We start from the raw sequence: 18,856 nt of genomic DNA, 5'->3' as shown, positions 1-18,856 counted from the left end.
AAATAAATAAATAAATAAAAAATAAAAGAAAGCAAAGGAGCGAAAAGAAATCTCTCGTGTAAACTCGTTATTCATAACGACAAAAAAATAGAATGACAAAAAGTTTCAAACTTCAGGATAAATCGGAATAGTTAAATCAGTACGGTCGAACGCGCTTCGACCGCGGCTCGATCGTGATTCGATTTTTTTTCCTTTGCTTTGCGAACGATATCGAAATGGCGTAAGTTCTTTTGTACGTTCGAAATTGTTCGAAAGCTCACCCGAGAAGTGAGTCAGTTTTTGTCCCAGGCTTGAACACGATGTTGAATTTGGTTACTCGATAGCCATTTCCATTTCTCGGCAGGTCGAAAGAGAGACACAGAGAGAGAGAGAGAGAGAGAGAGAGAGAGGGGGAGACACAGAGAGAGAGAGAGAGTATCCAACCATGCCAACGTCGACTCCCTTTCTCCCTCGACTACGCGCCCTTCGCATTTCCACGGATGAATTAGACGCGACGAGCGAGGCCGAGATTGAATTACCTGCGCGTGTTTGCACGGTATTATGTGCCCTGCGGCTGTAATCAATATGCCGGCATTGAACTTTCAATTAGTGTCACTTAACTCGGCAAACACAGCCGCTCCTGTTCCGACATGAACGAAACGAAGATAGAAAATCAAGCGAGCATGCGTATGACAGAGATAGAGATAAAGAGAGAGAGAGAGAGATGTATATATATAAAAGCCACGCGAATTCGAAAGAACGATTTTCTTTGCTTTTTCTAACGGATGTAACGCATGATGACGACGACAACGACAATGATGACGCCTACTTTCCCTTCCTTTCTTTTCAATTGGTTTGCGTCGATAGATGTCAAACAAAGAGAAAGAGAGAGAGAGAGAGAGAGAGAGAGAGAGAGAAAGAGAAAGTCAAATTGTCTTCTTTATTCGATTGTCTTTCGTCGCAAAAAAGACTTGTAGAGATTCGATAAGAAATTCACGAGATATCGGAGAACTGTTGACGAAAAATGAAAGAAGAAGAATATCGATTTAACACGACGAACATCACGTCGAACATTTTGGTTTCGATCGAAGAAAAATATTTGTGAAATTATCGACGATGACAAAGAAAAAAAGAAAAGAGGAAAAAGAAAAGAAGAATAAAATCTTCATTTAAAATTCTATGCTCGGGAAAAATTTAATTGAATGCACGATTAAATCATTACGATCGATGTATTTAATTATAACCAGTCAGAAATAATTAATAATAATTGTATCTGTAATTAATATAGAATCTATCGCCCAAGATAATATTAAATTAACCATTTATATATATGTATATATATGTATATATATATATTGTATATATATATATATATATACATATACACATGTAAACAATACAACGTGCAATTCAAGGTATCCCCGGTTGAAGAATTTGGTAGAGTAACTAGAGTAGCTAGAACTGCTGCACGAAACACGAACTACTCCAACAAGAGAGAATCGATAGAGGTTGAGTTTCTCATCTACGTGTTCGACAAGTAAGGAGAAAGGCCGCAAGCAAGATAGACAGAGAAAGATAGACGGAGAGAGAAGAAGAGAGAGATGGAGAGATGGAGAGAGAGAGAGAGAGAGAGAGAGAAAGTAGCTGAGAGAGAACGCAGAGAAACGTCAAAATCTTCTTGTTGCTAATACCTCTCAAGCAACTGTAACAAATCCGTAGGGTGTAATTTACTAGCTCAGATCGAAAACAAGGATTCTCGGATGCAGTGCATATTGCTCATGAGCTATAAGTTCACGTGCGCTTGCGTACATGACTATTCATTGAGTGAAATAGTGATAGAGAAACAGAGAGAGACAGAGAGATAGAGAGAGAGAGAGGGTGAATAAGGGTTTTGCTAGAAGGTAGACGGAGGGGAAGTGACAGTGGTAAAGTCTCGTACGAGGAAGATGCTGGGTTTATCGGTAGACGTTTTAGCCGTGCGGTGGATAGTTTATATAGTTAAGAAGCTGCTTGAGGGGACGAACCGAACTAAAGTGACGGTGTCTTAATTAGCACACAAGAATCCACAGGAACGTAAATTTCGACGAACGTCCTCGAATCGTTAACGAAAGGACAAGGCGATAATAGATATGCATTATTACAAAGGATATCGTTTTAGTATCATTCGACGGGACGATCGCTTTCGTAGAGATATTAGACATTGCGAAATCGACACAAGAGAGAATTATCTAACTAAATTGATTCAATAGACTATCTTCGTGGTTCATCAAGAAATGTTCTTTTTAATTTCTAATCTTTGTCATAATTGCAATTTTTAGTTTATATCTATTGACAAATAAAAGATTCTTGATATTTGTTCTTATTAATTTCCGTCCAAGCTATTATCGTATTATGAAATATGCCAATATTACTTTCCTTTTAATTTTAATAGAAACTGTTATCTCTCAATTCTCCTTATCAATCGTTTCAAACAAATTAATCTATTTCAAACAAATTAATCTTCGCGTTTGATTCGATTTATTTCTCGATATTGAATATATATATATATATATATATATATATATATATATATATATATACATACATTCGAAATGTTCTTATCTTCTACTCGAAGGAACGTTAACAGGGAAAAATGATAAATGTACGTAGGATTGTAACATCGAAAAGTATCCTAGTTGGAATTACAAAACGCTAGTCGATGTCAGGGAATCGATGAATTCAAGGGACGATTAACGCGCACAACCATCGACAATATTGTGCCCTAACGATGGTTCTAGTGATTAACCACGTATGCCCGTCCGATAAGCACCCTGACACACCATCCTCCTCTTTCCCCCCTCTCTCTCTCTCTCTCTCTCTAGCATCGCAAAACAGGAGCCTCGAGCGGACATATACGAGCATAGAACCGTCAAGATACGCCGTCAGAAGTGCCAACCGCAGTGGCCTCTGTCGCCTTGGTAATTAGTGGAATAGCATTCGAGTGCAAGTTACGACCCGCGGAGGAAGGGTGTTATGGACCGAGCGTGCCCTCCACCTCTACCGTCGACGCCGCCAACGCCGCTACCGGCCTAATCGATATCCGATCACTCGAGCAATACGTCAAGTACATCCCACGCCTGCTCGTCCGCGACCATTGGCAATTTATATCGTATTTTCTTATTTTATATTCATTATGACGTGACCGAGCGACTAGCGATTATTGGGGGATGAAAGTATCCCAGCCAATTTTAATTCAGATGACAAACGAGATAACTCGAGATATTCGATGATATATAATTAATTTTACGATTTACCTGTTTAATGAGAAAAATCAATTATTATTATTTAGAATTTTTCAACCGCATATTCCTGATTTTTTTTTCTCCTTTATCTTCAAAAGCGATATCTTTTGATATAATGATATGTTTCTTTTTCTCCTTTTAAAACTTGTTTTCTATATATGAAGAATCGAATTTGAAATGTTTGAGATCCTTTAGATTGCGAAAGATATAAAACGCGGTATATATCGCGGAGAAATTGGTAGAAGGCCAATAATTAAGTTTACCATTAATCGTTGGGGCCAGCTGGGCTCACACGAACTGCAGGCATGTCCACCTTGATGAGGAATTTGGCTGACCCCCTTCGACATCAAAAACGAGACCTACGCCAGGATGCTACGACCTTTCCACCTTCGTCTGCTCTCTCTTCCAGCTAATTGCCCGGATTGACCTCTTCCTGATCGTTCTTCGATCCTTCAGACGAGAAGAGAAAAATTTGTCTTTCTTTTCGTCCTTCGTTCATAGTTTTTTTTTATTCTTTTACCCATTTTTTTTTCTTCCTTGCGTTCTTTCGTACGATAGAGTCAATAACAGTCGGCGAAGAAAAATATGTTTGCGATCAGGAAAAGGGAAAAATGAATAGTAGGACAATCCTTTTAACGACGTCAATATTAATGATGGAAAAGGATGAAGTATCTAATCCTTGAGGGATCTTCGAGTTTTGGATCTCGATAAGTGTTAAATTAAATTTTCTAGATCGAAGGAATAAACGCGAGATAGTAACGTGGATATAATAAGAAAAAAGAAAGGATATGTTGTTTTTCCTGAAAAAGAAAGAAAAGAAAGAAAGAAGGAAAAAGAGAAAGAAGAAAAAAATGAAGAAAGAAATAAATAAATAACTAATTCGTCTGGGGGCAGCTTATTCGTACGAAAGAGAGAGAGAGAGAGAGAGAGAGAGAGAGAGGTTTGCAAAGTTAAAAATTGTCTTCCACTTGAGGCGAGGTAGACTACGTTAAGGTGGAAAAGGTTTTCGGTGGTGGTTCGGTAGCGTGCTAAAGGCGCCCTGTAAATTGGATCTATCAGCGCGTTCGGATGGTGCTATATCATGCTGGAAGCAGCGGCCAGGGAGAAGGAGCACTACCATCTTTCAATGTCAGCACAGCCTAGTCGCCATCCCTCCTTTAACCCCCTATACACAATACAATACACAACGATCTCACTCCGAGTTAGCTTTGCGCGCGAGCGAGCACTGTGGAACGGCTTAAGACGTTCCATCTGAACTATTCAATTGCAACTTTTTATGATCGGCTATTCTATCCAATAGATTTGTTTTGGACATTGCAGTAATAATTAATCGTGCCAATATTATATCGTGAAAATTAATCGTCACGTGAAAATCCATTTTTTCCCTCGTCCTCAAGTATATTCCGATTAAAATCCACGTCAGTCGAATGCAAAATCATGCAAACGAACGCGCTCCGTTAACCTTCGATATTTCTCCGAGAAAATTAGAAACTTTATAACGGCGACGGTTAAAAATTATTATACTCAAAGTAAAATATATCTTGTTATAAATTTATAATTAAAGAAATAAATCAAATAATATTAACAAAAAGTATGATATCAAGAGCGTACTCTTATTACCCAAGAGATTCACTTTGTTTATCGTTCGCTTAAAAGATTTTACTTCTCTTTCTGAAAAATACTTATTGTTAAACTTTTCTAAATACGTCATACATACAAAGGAAGCAGCCATCTCTGATATGTGTAACTCAATATTCAAAGCGTTCCTACGAGAATACCCCTATGACGTAGAATCAAAAAATAAACAGAATTCTCTTGAAAACATTTGAAGAACAACCCCTTATCCGCATCATTGTTTCTCATTGGGGAATAACCAGAAAGAGAGAATACCATGAACAAACTTTCGCAACAACGATTCCACCGGAAACACAGCAAGTACATTTGTTTTTGATAGAGAAGTGAAATCCTAAAGGGATTTCTAACGACGAAAGGAAAGAGAGGGAGTAATGTTTCGAGAAATAATATCGAAGAAAGAGTAAAACCAATGAGACCCAAATTCCCATTCTATGGACTTCATCTTGGTACGATATATATATATATACACGTATATGTATATTGAATCGATTTTATCCGATCCTCCGTTAAACATACTTTGGACCTGTATCATTCAAATTACTATACATATAAAAAGATAGGATAAGGCTCGTTTGAAACATTTAAAAGAAATCAAAATTACAAAATGCTACAAAACGATGGACTCAAGCAAAATAATTAGCAGGATTGCTCGAAAGAAAATCTTAGCGATTAATAAGAGAACAAGAAGAATCAAGAATTCTTTTTAAGCTCGAGGAATAAACAAAAGAAAGAGGAATAAGATAAAGAAGAAGAGTAAGAAGAATAATAATAAGAAGAAAAGCGAAGTAGTTGAACGTAGCACGCGACGATGCAATCCGATTGCAGTGATTAATTGTTCTTCGATCGATCGACGGAGTTCGATCCTCGAGTGCATCTCTAGAGCTAATCAGCCACCAAGAGTCTCTGGTCTCTAGTGAGAAGCCATACCATAATACGCAAGTATACTTGAGAGAAATTGGAACACATCCCAAAGTATATACCCGCGTAACGCTGCAAGGGAACAGCCTGACATTCTCGAGATGGATCGTTTGCTTTGAACCTTCGTGTAGTTGTCCTCACCACCTTCAAACCCATCTCTAACTCCTTTAAGTACGACGTAGGTAACGCAAATGTAAGACGCGAACGATCGTCCACGGACTTTGATATCGTTTGTCCCTAAAGGCACGAAAGTAATTTTGATAATGTGCTAAAGAGCACGAAAAAACTCGTTCCTTAACCAAGCAACAAGTTTGCGTGACGTGAATTGGTTTGCGAAAGACTCACCCGCCTTCTCTCTCTCTCTCTCTCTCTCTCTCTCTCTCTCTCTCTCTCTCTTTCTCCCCCACAATCTTCCCCTGTGAGTAGACCGTCAGCGCTTTTACTTACACGATGTGTATCAAATTCAACGTCTCTTCCTTAAAGAATCTACTGATGGTAGTCGAGTATCTATAAACATAACGAATACACTTGCTTTTGTGTACACTCTATATGTATTACATTTTAGATCTACCGTCGTTAGATGATCTTCTATTTTTATTCCTCTAGTCGGTCTACATCATAGAGATTTCTTATAAATAGGAATTCTACCATTTTAAAACGTTCTTTGCATTTACAATGTTTAATTTTATGTAAACATTAGGAATCATAGATATTATTCATTAAATACGATAATGAAAATATTTCGAAGCTTTGATTTGTATTGATTTGTTGAATCGACAAGTACTCAGAAACAAAGTATGAAGTTGCTTGTAACTCATTTGTTCAAAAATATCGAATAAATGGTTCTACTCTTCCTGTTCTCTCTTCCGGCTCAGCAAACTTCGTCCAGTAGAATCCTATGTACATAGTCAACCACAGAGTGATCATCAGTGACCACACTTTGGAGAGTCACGAAGCCACCACAAAGTCTCTAGGATTCAACGTTAAGGGTCGACTAGTCGCATTTATCAGCATCGACAGTCCACTTCGAAATCCGGGATCCTGATCTCGAATGTTGGATGCCTATGGGACGACGTGGCTACTTTGAAAGGATCAAGACTGAATCAAGCAACGCAACTGTCAAAAATGGATATAAACATGTCTGTAAAGGATCACAATTTCATAAAAATTGAAATATAATGATGTCGGATAGTGAAACGATATTGGATTTATTACGTTGAACGTGTAAATAATATAATATCCCTCGATTAAATAGAAATCGTAAGGTTAATTAATTAATTAGATAATATAAAAATTAAAAATATTTAATGATCGAGCACGAAAAATAATTATGACGGATAGATTGTAAACAGTATTAACGATTAAGGATGCTATTCCGTAAGAGTACGAGGAATCGTAGTAAAGCACCGGCAATTTCTTACGTCTTTACAATTCAGGATAACGAGTATCATTTTCTTCTCGAGAGATAGAAACGCTGGAACGAGAAAGTACCATTCCGGCGAACGAGTAAAGAGATATACGTATATACTGATAGAGGCAAACGTAGAGACGGAAACGAAATAGTTAACAGCGAGAAAGAGAGAAACGCAAGAAGATCAAGAGATAGAACAATGGAAATTTCACGTAGGTGACATCGTCTAGGGTCGAGTGACCACAGGTTAAGCAAGTAAGACTCGTTACTCTCTAGTGATCCAACATCGGTAAGGCAATTAACCGTGCGAGAGAGAGAGAGAGAGAGAGAGAGAGAGAGAGAAAATAGAAATTTTATTAGGATGTTTCTCCTCAATGCTCATCCTTATCCCTACTCTCTACCTATTCTTCCATCGCTTTTCTAACAATGCAGAGTATACATACATAGCTATGTACAGTAACCCGCGAGAACACAAATATACACGTCCACCTAGAAAAGTTTAGGTACTAGTTACACGGACATTATTCGGACTGTAGCTATGACGTTGATGCCATGTAATATCTCGTGAAAGATACTTCTCAAAAGAACCAAGTGTTCCTCTCGCACACTCTCTCTTTCTCATTCCCTTTCTCTCCGTTCGTCTGTTTGTGAAGGATCACAATATCCTCCTATCCGTTTTAGAAATATCCGGCTGCCGCCACTTCGCCTTCTGCAGCGACCGGAAAGATAATAAAACTTTCGTGGCCGTCGGTCAAGTGTGTTCGTACGTGCATACATACATGTACGCATGAGTATACTCGTGTACATGTATCTTCGATTTCAAAGTATTCTTCTCTTCTGACTCTCTTCAAGGATTTCTTCAAGCTATCCTTCTCTTTTTCTCATCTTTTCTTTCTTTCCTTGTATACTCTGTCTCTCTCTCTCTCTCTCTCTCTCTCTCTCTCTTTCTCTCTCTCTCTATCTATCTATCTATCTTCCTCTCTCACTCTGTTTGTTTCATCCTGGTCTTCCCACGTTTGTTGTTCTTTTATCCGTATCTATAGCTTTCGTGAATCTCGACTTAGTTATCTGTAATTAAGCTAATCCTAACCACGAGACTTTAGCTACCCAGAAACGTGGTCATCTCAAACACGGCTCCCACCGATTCGCCAAAGCCTTTAGACCCTTTCTACGAGCAACCCTTCGGATAGAAAATAAAGGAATGTACACACAAACACATATAAAAATAGACGTGGATGTGTCTATACGTGATATGGGAGAAAACGTGTAGTATAGTTTTGTGTAGGTATATCCACTCTCAGATTGCTGCCACGCACCATCCTCTCTCTTTCATCCTTCAATCTTTTTCTTCCTCTCTCTTTTTTTTTTTTTTTTTTCTTCTACTTGGAAGAGAACTCCAACTGGCCACAAAGCTCTGCTTCTACGATCCTCCTCGTCGAATTAATGGAAAGCCACCTTTATTACGGTTTTATCTTACAACGCGACCACATCGTACAATTTTCCCAATGACTTTTCACTATCCGATATAAGATTCTACGATCGATTTGGATGCAGTATAATCATGATTAGTTTTGCTCATTTCTTTCCACGATTATTTGCCTATTTCTATTGCCTTTTTTCTCAATGAAGCAATATAACGTGCAGATTAAAACATGCTAATCTCGATCGTATCTAATTGCTAAGTAACGTAATATAATTATAAATCGAGCCGGATGTTACGCGTCAGTTTGTAGAGTACGTCATAGCTATATGCGCAATGTTCCATCATTTCCGCAGTTTTGATCGCTTAACATCGATCGATTAATTACCATAACCATATCCTAATCGTATTCCAAGGAAACTGCGCGTTTCGTTATAATCTCTACAATGATTAGATTCGATTTATAGATTTGAATGTATCAATTGAAATGTTGCATTGTAATATTTTTTTCTTCTATTTTTTTTTTTTAAACATTCATATAGGATAAGTATATTAATATTTAACGTATGGTCCTTCTTAGGAATCATTTACCTCGGTATTAAAATTATATTCATCAATATTCTTATTCCTTCGTTAAGTTTTTTTTCTCTCTCTCTTTTTCTTTATCGTTTCTTATTAATTTATTCCCAAATATTCCCTCATTTTCTGCAACCCATAATAGTCGAAAATCGAAACTCGTTACGGCCAACGTATTATCTCGGAACGAACGTAAAATGCATTGTGAAAGATATCGCAAGTATTAAAAACAGATTTTACATAACGTTCGTAATACCTTTTTAACGAATAATCTTTTACGATTGGAGAAAATGAAGAATGTATCGCTTGTACCTACATATGTATTCACTTTTTTCCTGCAATTATCGGTATCAGACTCTGGCCGATGCATTAAAGACAATAACCATTGAGCCGAGCGGATGAATATGTCGGTCCTTCAGTATCCTAAATCCTCTCTTTGAGCTCTTACAAATGAGTCCGTTTAAAAGTCTACGAATAGATATATTCGGAAAAATTCACAAATTTCTACGAGCGATTACATTAGTACGATTCGTCGATATGTTCGATCAATTTCAAATGCATGTTTCATTGTCTTCTAAAATATATACATATACCATTCCATAACCTGGATATGAATAAAATCCTCCTATCAATATCGTTTACGATTTGTCATTGGGATCTGTAATGGAAATCGGCAAAGCTCGAGATTCGAATGTTAAATAATCCTAATCGATTTGAATCCATCTCTTTCCTTCCTATTCGATCGAAGTTAAACGCTATTATTATTATTAATATGACTAAAAAGAATAATGAACAAAATTATTTATTTCCAATGATATTTTCTCTTTTCTTTTCTTTTCTTTTCTTTTTTCTTCTCTTTTTTTTTTTTTTTTTTGTTATGTTCTCGAACTTATGGGATCAGCATCGTACTGGATCGTTACATTATGTCCATTATGTCAATGTTAAATATCCTTCTATACCCGACTGATAATCTTGCAAATGACAGGTGCAAATGAAAGACGCTTTAATCGAGGAACAAGAGCCGTTGCGCACAAAGCTTTCTCATTGAAGCGTATTCCAATTATTATCAGTTTAGACGGGAAATATACGCATAGAAGTATCTGATGCGCGAAATGACGATTTTCAGAAGGGAATGGAGAAGGCAGATACGATAGAGGACGACGCTACGAACGATAATCGTTGATCTAAAAACGACGAAATAATCCTGTGCCGTTCGTTGTAACGTTGTTTCATTCAGGAGAACAAATACGATCCGGTCCCATCATGATTATCGCTACTCAACGAGTCACTACGATCATTTTAATCCACAGACGTATATACATTAATGTATATGTGTATCCATATATATATATATATATATATATATATATATATATATATATTTACAGATCAATGAAATACGTTTACTGTTCGACGGATTTATGATGCTTTACAAAATTGTTTGAAATCGTTAATACGTTCATTTTGAAAGGATCAAAGGATTTCGTTGTTTATCAACTCTACGCCACTCGAGTTTTCCAAATATATAATAAGAGAATTTATCTCGCTTCGGACATGACCATTTCCTAATATCAAACCTATATATTGTTTCTCTTATACATACGTAAAGAAAACTATCGCTCGGCAATTATCCAATGTGATTCTACGGCAAATTCAAAAATCATTAAAATAATCATAGAGCAATGATAATAACCAATAAGAATTTACAACATTAAAGAGATTTACGTACAAACGAGAAAGACAAGGAAAAAAGAAATAATAATGAAAAAGTAGTGGTAGTTAGTAATGAAGAAAAACAAACAAAAAAGAGGAAGAGAAGAAAAGGAAAGGAAAGGAAAGAAAAAGAAAGAAAGAAAAAAGAAATGTAAGAGAAGTAAAGCCTATAAGGAATGACTCGGCATCGTAGTGAATTAGCGGTAAGAGATAGACCGAGAAGGGAAAATTTGATGAAGGAGAATGAAGGGTGATGGAGAAAAGAAGGGAGAAGAGAGAAAGGGAGGGTTGTGTCTTTAAAATTCGAAGTGAGTTAATTTGATTATCGCCATAACGGGCCGTTGTGAGAGGGTGAGGAATAATCCAGCTGTATAACGACATCGGCTTAGCTATTGCCCTCGCGTTTCCATTGCATGGGGGTATGTGGCACAAGCATGGACGGAGGGTTGCAGAAGGAGGGCCAGCTATACTGATTGGCCTCCAGCTGGGGCAGCAGTAAACATTCTCTCGCCTTCCCGTCGAGCCAACGGAGTGTTCCCCCCCCCTCTCTCTCTCTCTCTCTCATTCTTTCTCTTTCTCGCTCGCTTTCTCTCTCTCTCTCTCCCCCCCTCTCTCTCGCTTTCTCTCTATCTCTCTCCCTCCCACTATCTCCCTCTTTCTCTCTTGCTCGCTCGCTTTGCCTCTTTCACCCCGTACCTTCTCGATTCCACCCTTTTCCCTTACGAGCTTAAGCCCGATTTAATGGGGTGGAAACGCGCGGCTCGATCAAGTTGTATTCAATTATCCCTCCTTTCTCTGAGCCAACGTCGTCCCGGCCATCTACAGAGTGTCTTGTAAGAAAACTCACTCTCTTTTTCTCCATTGCGTATGGGACATTTTCTGTCTGACATGAACAACATATTTCTACATACCTTAAAACATTTTCCACAAAATCAATTAGTTTTGATTACATCCGATTATTTAATTCTTGATCATTTTGATATGAAATAAAAATTATAAAGATTTTACTCGTAGAAGTATAAATATGTACAACGCTTTAAATCGCATACCCTTTCAATAACTTTCACGTGATATTTTCGATAACTCCGTGATATTTATGAATAATCATTTTAATGGTAAATAAATTTGTTTATAAGGATAAAGTTTCTAGTAATAATTGTAAATGAAGAGAATATTTTTAATTTCGCTTAATTTTTTACATACCTACCATATATACTACGCACGGACACTACCGATCCTAAATTTGCGGATGTATCCGTCGACTCTCGTGAAATTGATCGTACGAATGTGGTACGAAGTAAACAAAAAAAAAAAGAAAAAACCACACACACACAAAAAGAAAGAAAATCCGATCGATGAGCCGAAATAGCCCAATTAGTCCGGTTTGTTAGATAGAAGAGAAGGCAGAAACTAAAAAGGAGACAAAGAAAGAGAGAAAGAGGTTCGTAAAAATGTCAGCGTATAAAATAAACATGACGTGTAAAATTTACCAAAGCAACAATTTTCCGGGAATAAATCAAACTTCATCGAAGAAAGAAAAGAGCTGCGAAACATCCATTTCTATTTCGTTCTCTCGACGAAGAGACAATATTACTTGACATACATACCTATATACAACATGTACATACGTAAATACGTATATAAATGTTGAAGTACAAAAGTATCGAGAATAAATCGTTTCACTTCAGTCTCACTCCTCTCGACGTATCCCAGGGCTCGCTTAAAATTTTCAATCGAGCACGTAAAAAACCATGCGAGAATAAATCGATCGTCGTGGAAACTTCGTGCAATTGTATCGCATTAACTGGCGCATTAGTAAAACGACGCGGGAGAAATGAAATGAGAGAAAAAAAAGAAAAAAAGAAATAGATACAAAGGGAAAGGAAGAAGTATAGGGAGAAGGAAAATCGAGAAGAGGGATTGGCCATATAGATGGCCGAACAGTAAAGAGATGGCTTCATCGGTTAGAGTTCGTCCGCAAAATTCATCGTCGTTTCAGAATTCGAAGGATTTTAGAGGGTTTCGAGAGATGCTCCCTGCTGGACTGGTAAGTCGACTTTGCTTCTGTCAGCACCATCAGCAATAACATCACACTTTGTCATGATTTCATCATCTACGGCAATTATTCGCAGCTGAACAGGGTACGCGTAGATGTACCAATTTCGACCAAATTCTCTCTCTCTCTCTCTGTCTGTCTTTTCTCTCTTCAAAGACACAAAACCAAGGGCGTTCCAACTCCTATTCCTTCTCCTACTCCTTCTCCTACTTCTCTTCCTACCTCCTTCGCCTCTTTGTATTTTCTCTCCTCAATTCTACGAAGTATGCTATATATCTATTGATATACCTATTCTATATACCTATCTAACCTTCATACATATACATACGTACGAAAACGCAGACAATCGCAATCATGCAATAAGTGCTACGTTCAAATACACAGGCGAATGAAACGTCCGTGTGTATAGGTGCGCATTCGGGGTGGTAACGAAAGGGGTTTGAGAGGGCCATGGAGCTCTGCAGCAACTGCGCCAAACTTCGAATTAGCGCCGGCGACGAACTTTGGGATTTACAGTACAACTGCGACCTCCGTGGGTGCCGCTACTGAAAGAATTACACCATCGTTCGAGACACACCCACGAAAAGGAGAGAAACAGAGAGAGAGAGAGAGAGAGAGAGAGAGAGAGAGAGAGAAAGACATAAAGAGAGATAGAGAGAGAGAGAGAGAGAGAGAGAGAGAGAAACTGGGTAATGCATGCACGTATACCATAGCAGCTACTATCCAACCCTCCATACTCTATATTAACCACTTTCCAACTAAACTCACGGCGAAAAGCTCGCCGATATCTTTGCAACTTGGACGCTTCGATGGCACCTTAAATCGAGCTTTGGAAATTCGTTAGGAAAATTGTGCAACGAAACTTTCTAAAATAATTCTGCATTTTCTTTAAATTGATCGAACAATAAAGGTACTTATGAATTATATAAATCCCCGTGGCTTTATAAAACAATAAAAATAAAAATAATTTCAATAATCTCTTTTATCAATTGACATAAGATAGATCGATATTGACGAGATCGTATCGCGAAAAGAAAAAAAAAAGAAAAAACTCCCATAATCATTGTAAAGTATTTATTTAACTATTTCATTGCAGAAACGATCCCTATGAAGAATAAAAATGACTTGTGCTACTTCGATTATTATCTCATACGTATGATAAAGATCGAAAGAATGCATCGTACTTAAATGGACGAAACAAATTCGAATAAAAGACGATGAGATTTCGAAAGAAATCGAAGAAAATAGAGGAAAGTTTGACGCTACTCGAATTACCTTGATTATCCGGATTATACAAATCCGTCACTTTAAGTTCGGATAACTCGGCGTATCCAAACAAGCCAGGATCCTTATCCGAACACGATCTTACTTGAAAACCCGGATTTGGAATGCAGATCCAAGGTAGATGCGGGAAACTAAAACAGTTTCGGTTTGGATATTTCTATTACGAAGGATCGTCCGCGCGCGATATTGTTGATCGATGATCGAGATGACTCTTGTTGTTTGAACTATAAATGCGAAAAGATTATATATATATATGTATATATATTCTTTTTTTATTTTAGAAAAAAACAATTTTAAAATGCTTATCTTTATAGTTCTAGGATTCCTAAGTACGATACGACAAAATTTATGAAAGATATCATATAGATATTATAATAAGTTGCATCTTATCGATTTAACCAGATTAAGAAACAATTATAAAATAATCAATCAAATCCTTTCCACTCGTATTCCTGTTGACTTTAATTTCTACGTGCTTATAGATACGCACACCCATAATACTCATTATAGCTATATCTTCAAGGCATGTGTCACCATGCACGATGTATTCTAAACGCGAGAGGATGATAAATTGCGAAATTATCGGCGATAAACGTCGATTAACTGGCAGCCGGTCATTTGCATTTTCGACGAGCACGCGTCCCGACGGCTTCGCCAAACTCTTCTCCGAACTATATTTTAGAGGCAAATTAAATAATGAAGCGTGAGAATTGACACGGAAAATATTTTCTTCGATATTTCTTTCACGAATAATACCAAGAAGCAAGAAGAATGAGGTTTACATCGAGTTATATATTTTCATTCACAGTTATTGCCAATTATTAATCTTCAATTCAACAAAAAATTAATTGAATACTACAATCAATTGTTCTCGAACGAAACAACGAGAATTGAAATATGTTTAGAAATAGTATGCACTATTTATGTCGGAGAAAGGTAGGAGAGTTTGTTTTAAGTGAACATCGAAGGATATAGACGTATCTACGAGGGTAGACTCTTAACCTAGGGTGTTTGGAATTAGCGGTAACGTTGTGGAAGTTAGAGATCGGGTCAGCCGCTAAGAGAACTTTGGCTGCTGTCCGGAGCTTAATTCGCGAAGGCAGCCAGTTCGACCATGAAGACGTCTCATCGGCAGCTTATCGAACTTGGACAACTACGCTTCGATTCTCTGCCATGGAGCATCCAAAGATAAACGTTTGATTCTCGCCAAAATCGGCACCCGTCTCTTCAGCTTATCCCATTGTATATGTTTTGATAAAACTAAAAATAAAAGTTTTTATATAACCAATAATAAATATTTGCACACTTATCATCCTTTGAAGATAAAGCTATGTTTTCATTAAAGATATTCATCAATGAAATTGAATAATATAAATATGATTGTTATATAATATTTATTAATTTAAAATGCATAATAATTTTACACTTGGCATTCGATGTAATGCCAAATAAAACCGACTTACTTTGACATCGAAAAATTGTTTCATAATTTTCCTTCTGTGGAAAAAAAGAAATATGATTTGTATTATATCATGTCGTGACGACGACCACGGACAATGAATTACATAGGAACAAGGAATTGAAAGTAATTGCACGAAGGAAATAAGGTTTACCTCGATCTTTATAAGTTATTATTTTACCGGCGGGTCCGAATGCAATGGCAGAAGGAAGATCGATAACGAGCGAAGACGTACGATCGATTATTAAACGATACCATAATAAATGATTAATTGAACTTGCAATTTTTATATAATATAATTTATAAAAGTACTGCTGATTTTGAACGTCATTCAAAGATTATTATTCATAGTTAAATGATAAGAAAATAATATGAAAAAATGCGAACTGAGAAAATAATATGACTGACAAAATTCATCGTAGTAAATTTTTTAATTTTAAAGAAAAAATATATCAATTAAAATTTATTATAGACCATTAAGCTTTTTTGTCTTTCAAATGTCAAATAATTTAAAATGAACGTATACCTAACGAATCGCAATTAATTGATTCACAATGCATAATATAGAATATGCATTGAGATTAAGTCTTAAACGCAAAGCAGCGGTTTCGCGCGATAAACCTGAGCGATAACCTATAGAGATGTAATTTATGACCTCGCCTTTAGACCGTTTCCAGTCTGTTTAACTAGATTTCTCTGTCATATAAATCGCGCTCTCGCTATTCCGTAACCACGCTCGGATAATCTCTGAACCGAGCGGACTAACTCAAACGTTATCTTCGATTTCATAACGAAATGTAACATTGATCTACGATTTGTATGCTTCATTAAAAAACCGACAGATAAGAGGATGAAAAACAAATTCAAAATTTAGATAATTTAAATAGAAATTCAGTCACCGGGTGTAGCGACTTTAAACGATTCTAGTATGTGCGATTGTGTTTCCTGGCATACTTATGTAGGTATTCCGTAGCTTTAAGGATCGCGAAACGAGTTAAGCCGAGGTAAGCTTGCTCGGAAGCGAGAATGTGATCTTCTCAGGCTGGCGTATAGCTACTTCATACCAAAAGTATTCGGCATATTCTACCCTGAAGTATGCCACCGGTATCAGAGGTTTGTGGACTGTAACAAAGCAAGCCCTACGGGCATCGAATCTATGTTAAAGCCTTGGCATTCACAGCGAAAACGCGTCACGGAGAGACGAGAACTCGCTATTTCTTCCGATAATTCTCCCTAATCTTTCTAATAACAATAATAATAATAATAATAATAATAAATATTTTATATTTAATACGTTTGAAGAGCAAATTTTTATTAATAAATATAATTCTAACTATAACAAATATAATCGATATTAGAAAAATATCATGTGTAATTAAATGGATGACGTAATGGGTTACGTAAAAGATTATTCTACCGTGAACTATAAAAAAAGCAATGGCATAATTGAAAAAAATTAGTGATAACGGTATACTTTAAAGCGAGCGATAAAATTTTATCATCAATCACAAAAATTTTAATTTTTCTTTAGTGGAATTACTCTTTAGTATGTTTTGAACGTTCGAACTAAAATGTTTCTCAGAATGTTAACGACAATCGAGATCATGTGAAAAATTTACGAAAGAAGCACGTAAAGCGAGAAAATCCTGAAAACAAGGTAATTTTCTTTGTTCCGATTCATCTTTCCATTTTATATTTAACACGTTACTATTGACAAATTAATTTTGAATTACAATAGAAACATCTGATTTATCTCTAACAAATTTTAATTTAAATCTCGTCTATCATTGCTTGTCGATCGAAATATTAAAAATTCTATCCTTATTTATCAATCCATATATGTCAATCCTTATATGTCAATCCAATTGTTATTAAATATCCCCGATAAAAAGCAATAATAAATTCAGAAAAAAAGTCATATGACTAAATACAATTTAGTCAATCGAAATACAAGATCTGTTATCTATAGATTTTTCTTCTACGGCATGAAAAATAAAGGGAAAAGAAAAAATATGAAAATAGAAGAATTAATAAAGAGAGAAGTGTAAAGAAGAAAGAAAGAAAAAAAAAGAACAGAAAAAAAGGGATATAGGAAAAAGCATTGACAGAATTTGCGAACAATTCTCAGACTATCGTAGAAGTCGTAGTTTCGTTCCTGAAATAGTCCCGAGGACCACTGTCCGTGGCATCGAACATTGTGCTGGTACACGCGTAAATACAATAAAGGATAGAGGAGACCGTACCTGCATGCTTTTTACACATATACTCAAATATATAGACACTTACATACATACCTAACTACCTACCTACCTATCTACATACATATCTACACGGACAAGTACTTACTTGCTTGTACCCATACTAGGAAGAAATGTACACATAGCAGGAACGATGACAGCGGTGCGGTAAGCCGTGGCATCCCTCCTTTACGGGGGCAAAACAATTTCTCTGCATACTTTAGCCGACAACAACCCCTCTCTGCCATTCGCACCACGCGTACAATGCAACAGCCGTTTCTGGTGCTCGCGCTAGTACGCGCCCCTTACCTCCTCCACTTTGTCGCCTCATGTGTACGGTAATATATACGCTTTCTCATCCTCTTTCTCTATCTCTCTATTCGAATGTGTGTGCTCTTTTCTACGTTGCTTTTTATGATATACATATACGTATAGGTAGGTACGAAATCTCTTCCTCCGATTTATGCATTCATCCATTCGTTCCATTCTCTTCTTTCACTTTCTCTGTCTCTCTCTCTCTCTCTCTCTCTCTCTCTCTATCTCTCTATCTCTCTCCTATCTTTCGTTTCTTCTCTTTCTCTCAGGAGACTATACGCTCGATAGGACAATTGCATCGCTTTACACAGCATTCGCTCATTGTCTCCCCTCCATCGAATCTTCTTTCACCAATTTCCCTTCCTTCCCTATCCCATTTCCTCCTCTTAGCTCATCACATCGCCACGCTTTCTCGTACAGCACGGACTTCATTAATATTCGGCTTAATTACTCCGTTACCGAAGAGGTACGTTGTTTAAAAGGGACACGAAGTATGGATCGCACTAGCGATTATGAGAATTGCATTTGATGAGGATTAATTCGTTCGTTTTGTTCGTGAAAATGCTAAAGTA

The 18,856-nt window shown here is 36.9% G+C and overlaps 2 protein-coding genes across 5 annotated transcripts in view; one reads left to right on the top strand and one right to left on the bottom strand.

Annotated features, from left to right (window-relative positions):
- DIP-lambda (Dpr-interacting protein lambda) overlaps window positions 1–18,424 on the bottom strand; it is a 136,155-nt gene extending 117,731 nt beyond the window's left edge. For 2 of the 3 annotated variants that reach the window (XM_035881304.2, XM_035881303.2), the window contains exon 1: window positions 18,079–18,418. Coding sequence is in view for 1 of the 3 variants with exons in the window: in XM_085663138.1 (XP_085519264.1) it covers window positions 18,079–18,113 (35 nt within the window). In the remaining 2 variants the exon portion in view is untranslated. Of the gene's footprint in view, window positions 1–18,078 lie in introns of all 3 variants that reach the window. The other variant, XM_085663138.1, reaches the window with a different exon arrangement.
- The window catches only part of LOC118448258 (luciferin 4-monooxygenase), a 134,020-nt gene that overhangs the window by 106,915 nt on the left and 8,249 nt on the right, over window positions 1–18,856 (top strand). The window contains exon 1 of one of the 2 annotated variants that reach the window (XM_035881300.2): window positions 17,264–17,389. The exons of the other annotated variant lie outside the window; for it this stretch is intronic. The gene's annotated coding sequence lies outside the window, so the exon portion shown is untranslated. Of the gene's footprint in view, window positions 1–17,263; window positions 17,390–18,856 lie in introns of those variants that run through there. 2 annotated transcript variants of the gene reach the window in all.

Source organism: Vespa mandarinia, chromosome 20 (genome assembly GCF_050613455.1).
Source record: "Vespa mandarinia isolate Hongniang chromosome 20, ASM5061345v1, whole genome shotgun sequence".
Lineage (NCBI taxonomy): Eukaryota > Metazoa > Arthropoda > Insecta > Hymenoptera > Vespidae > Vespa > Vespa mandarinia.
This window is presented reverse-complemented; position numbering and strand designations above follow the sequence as displayed.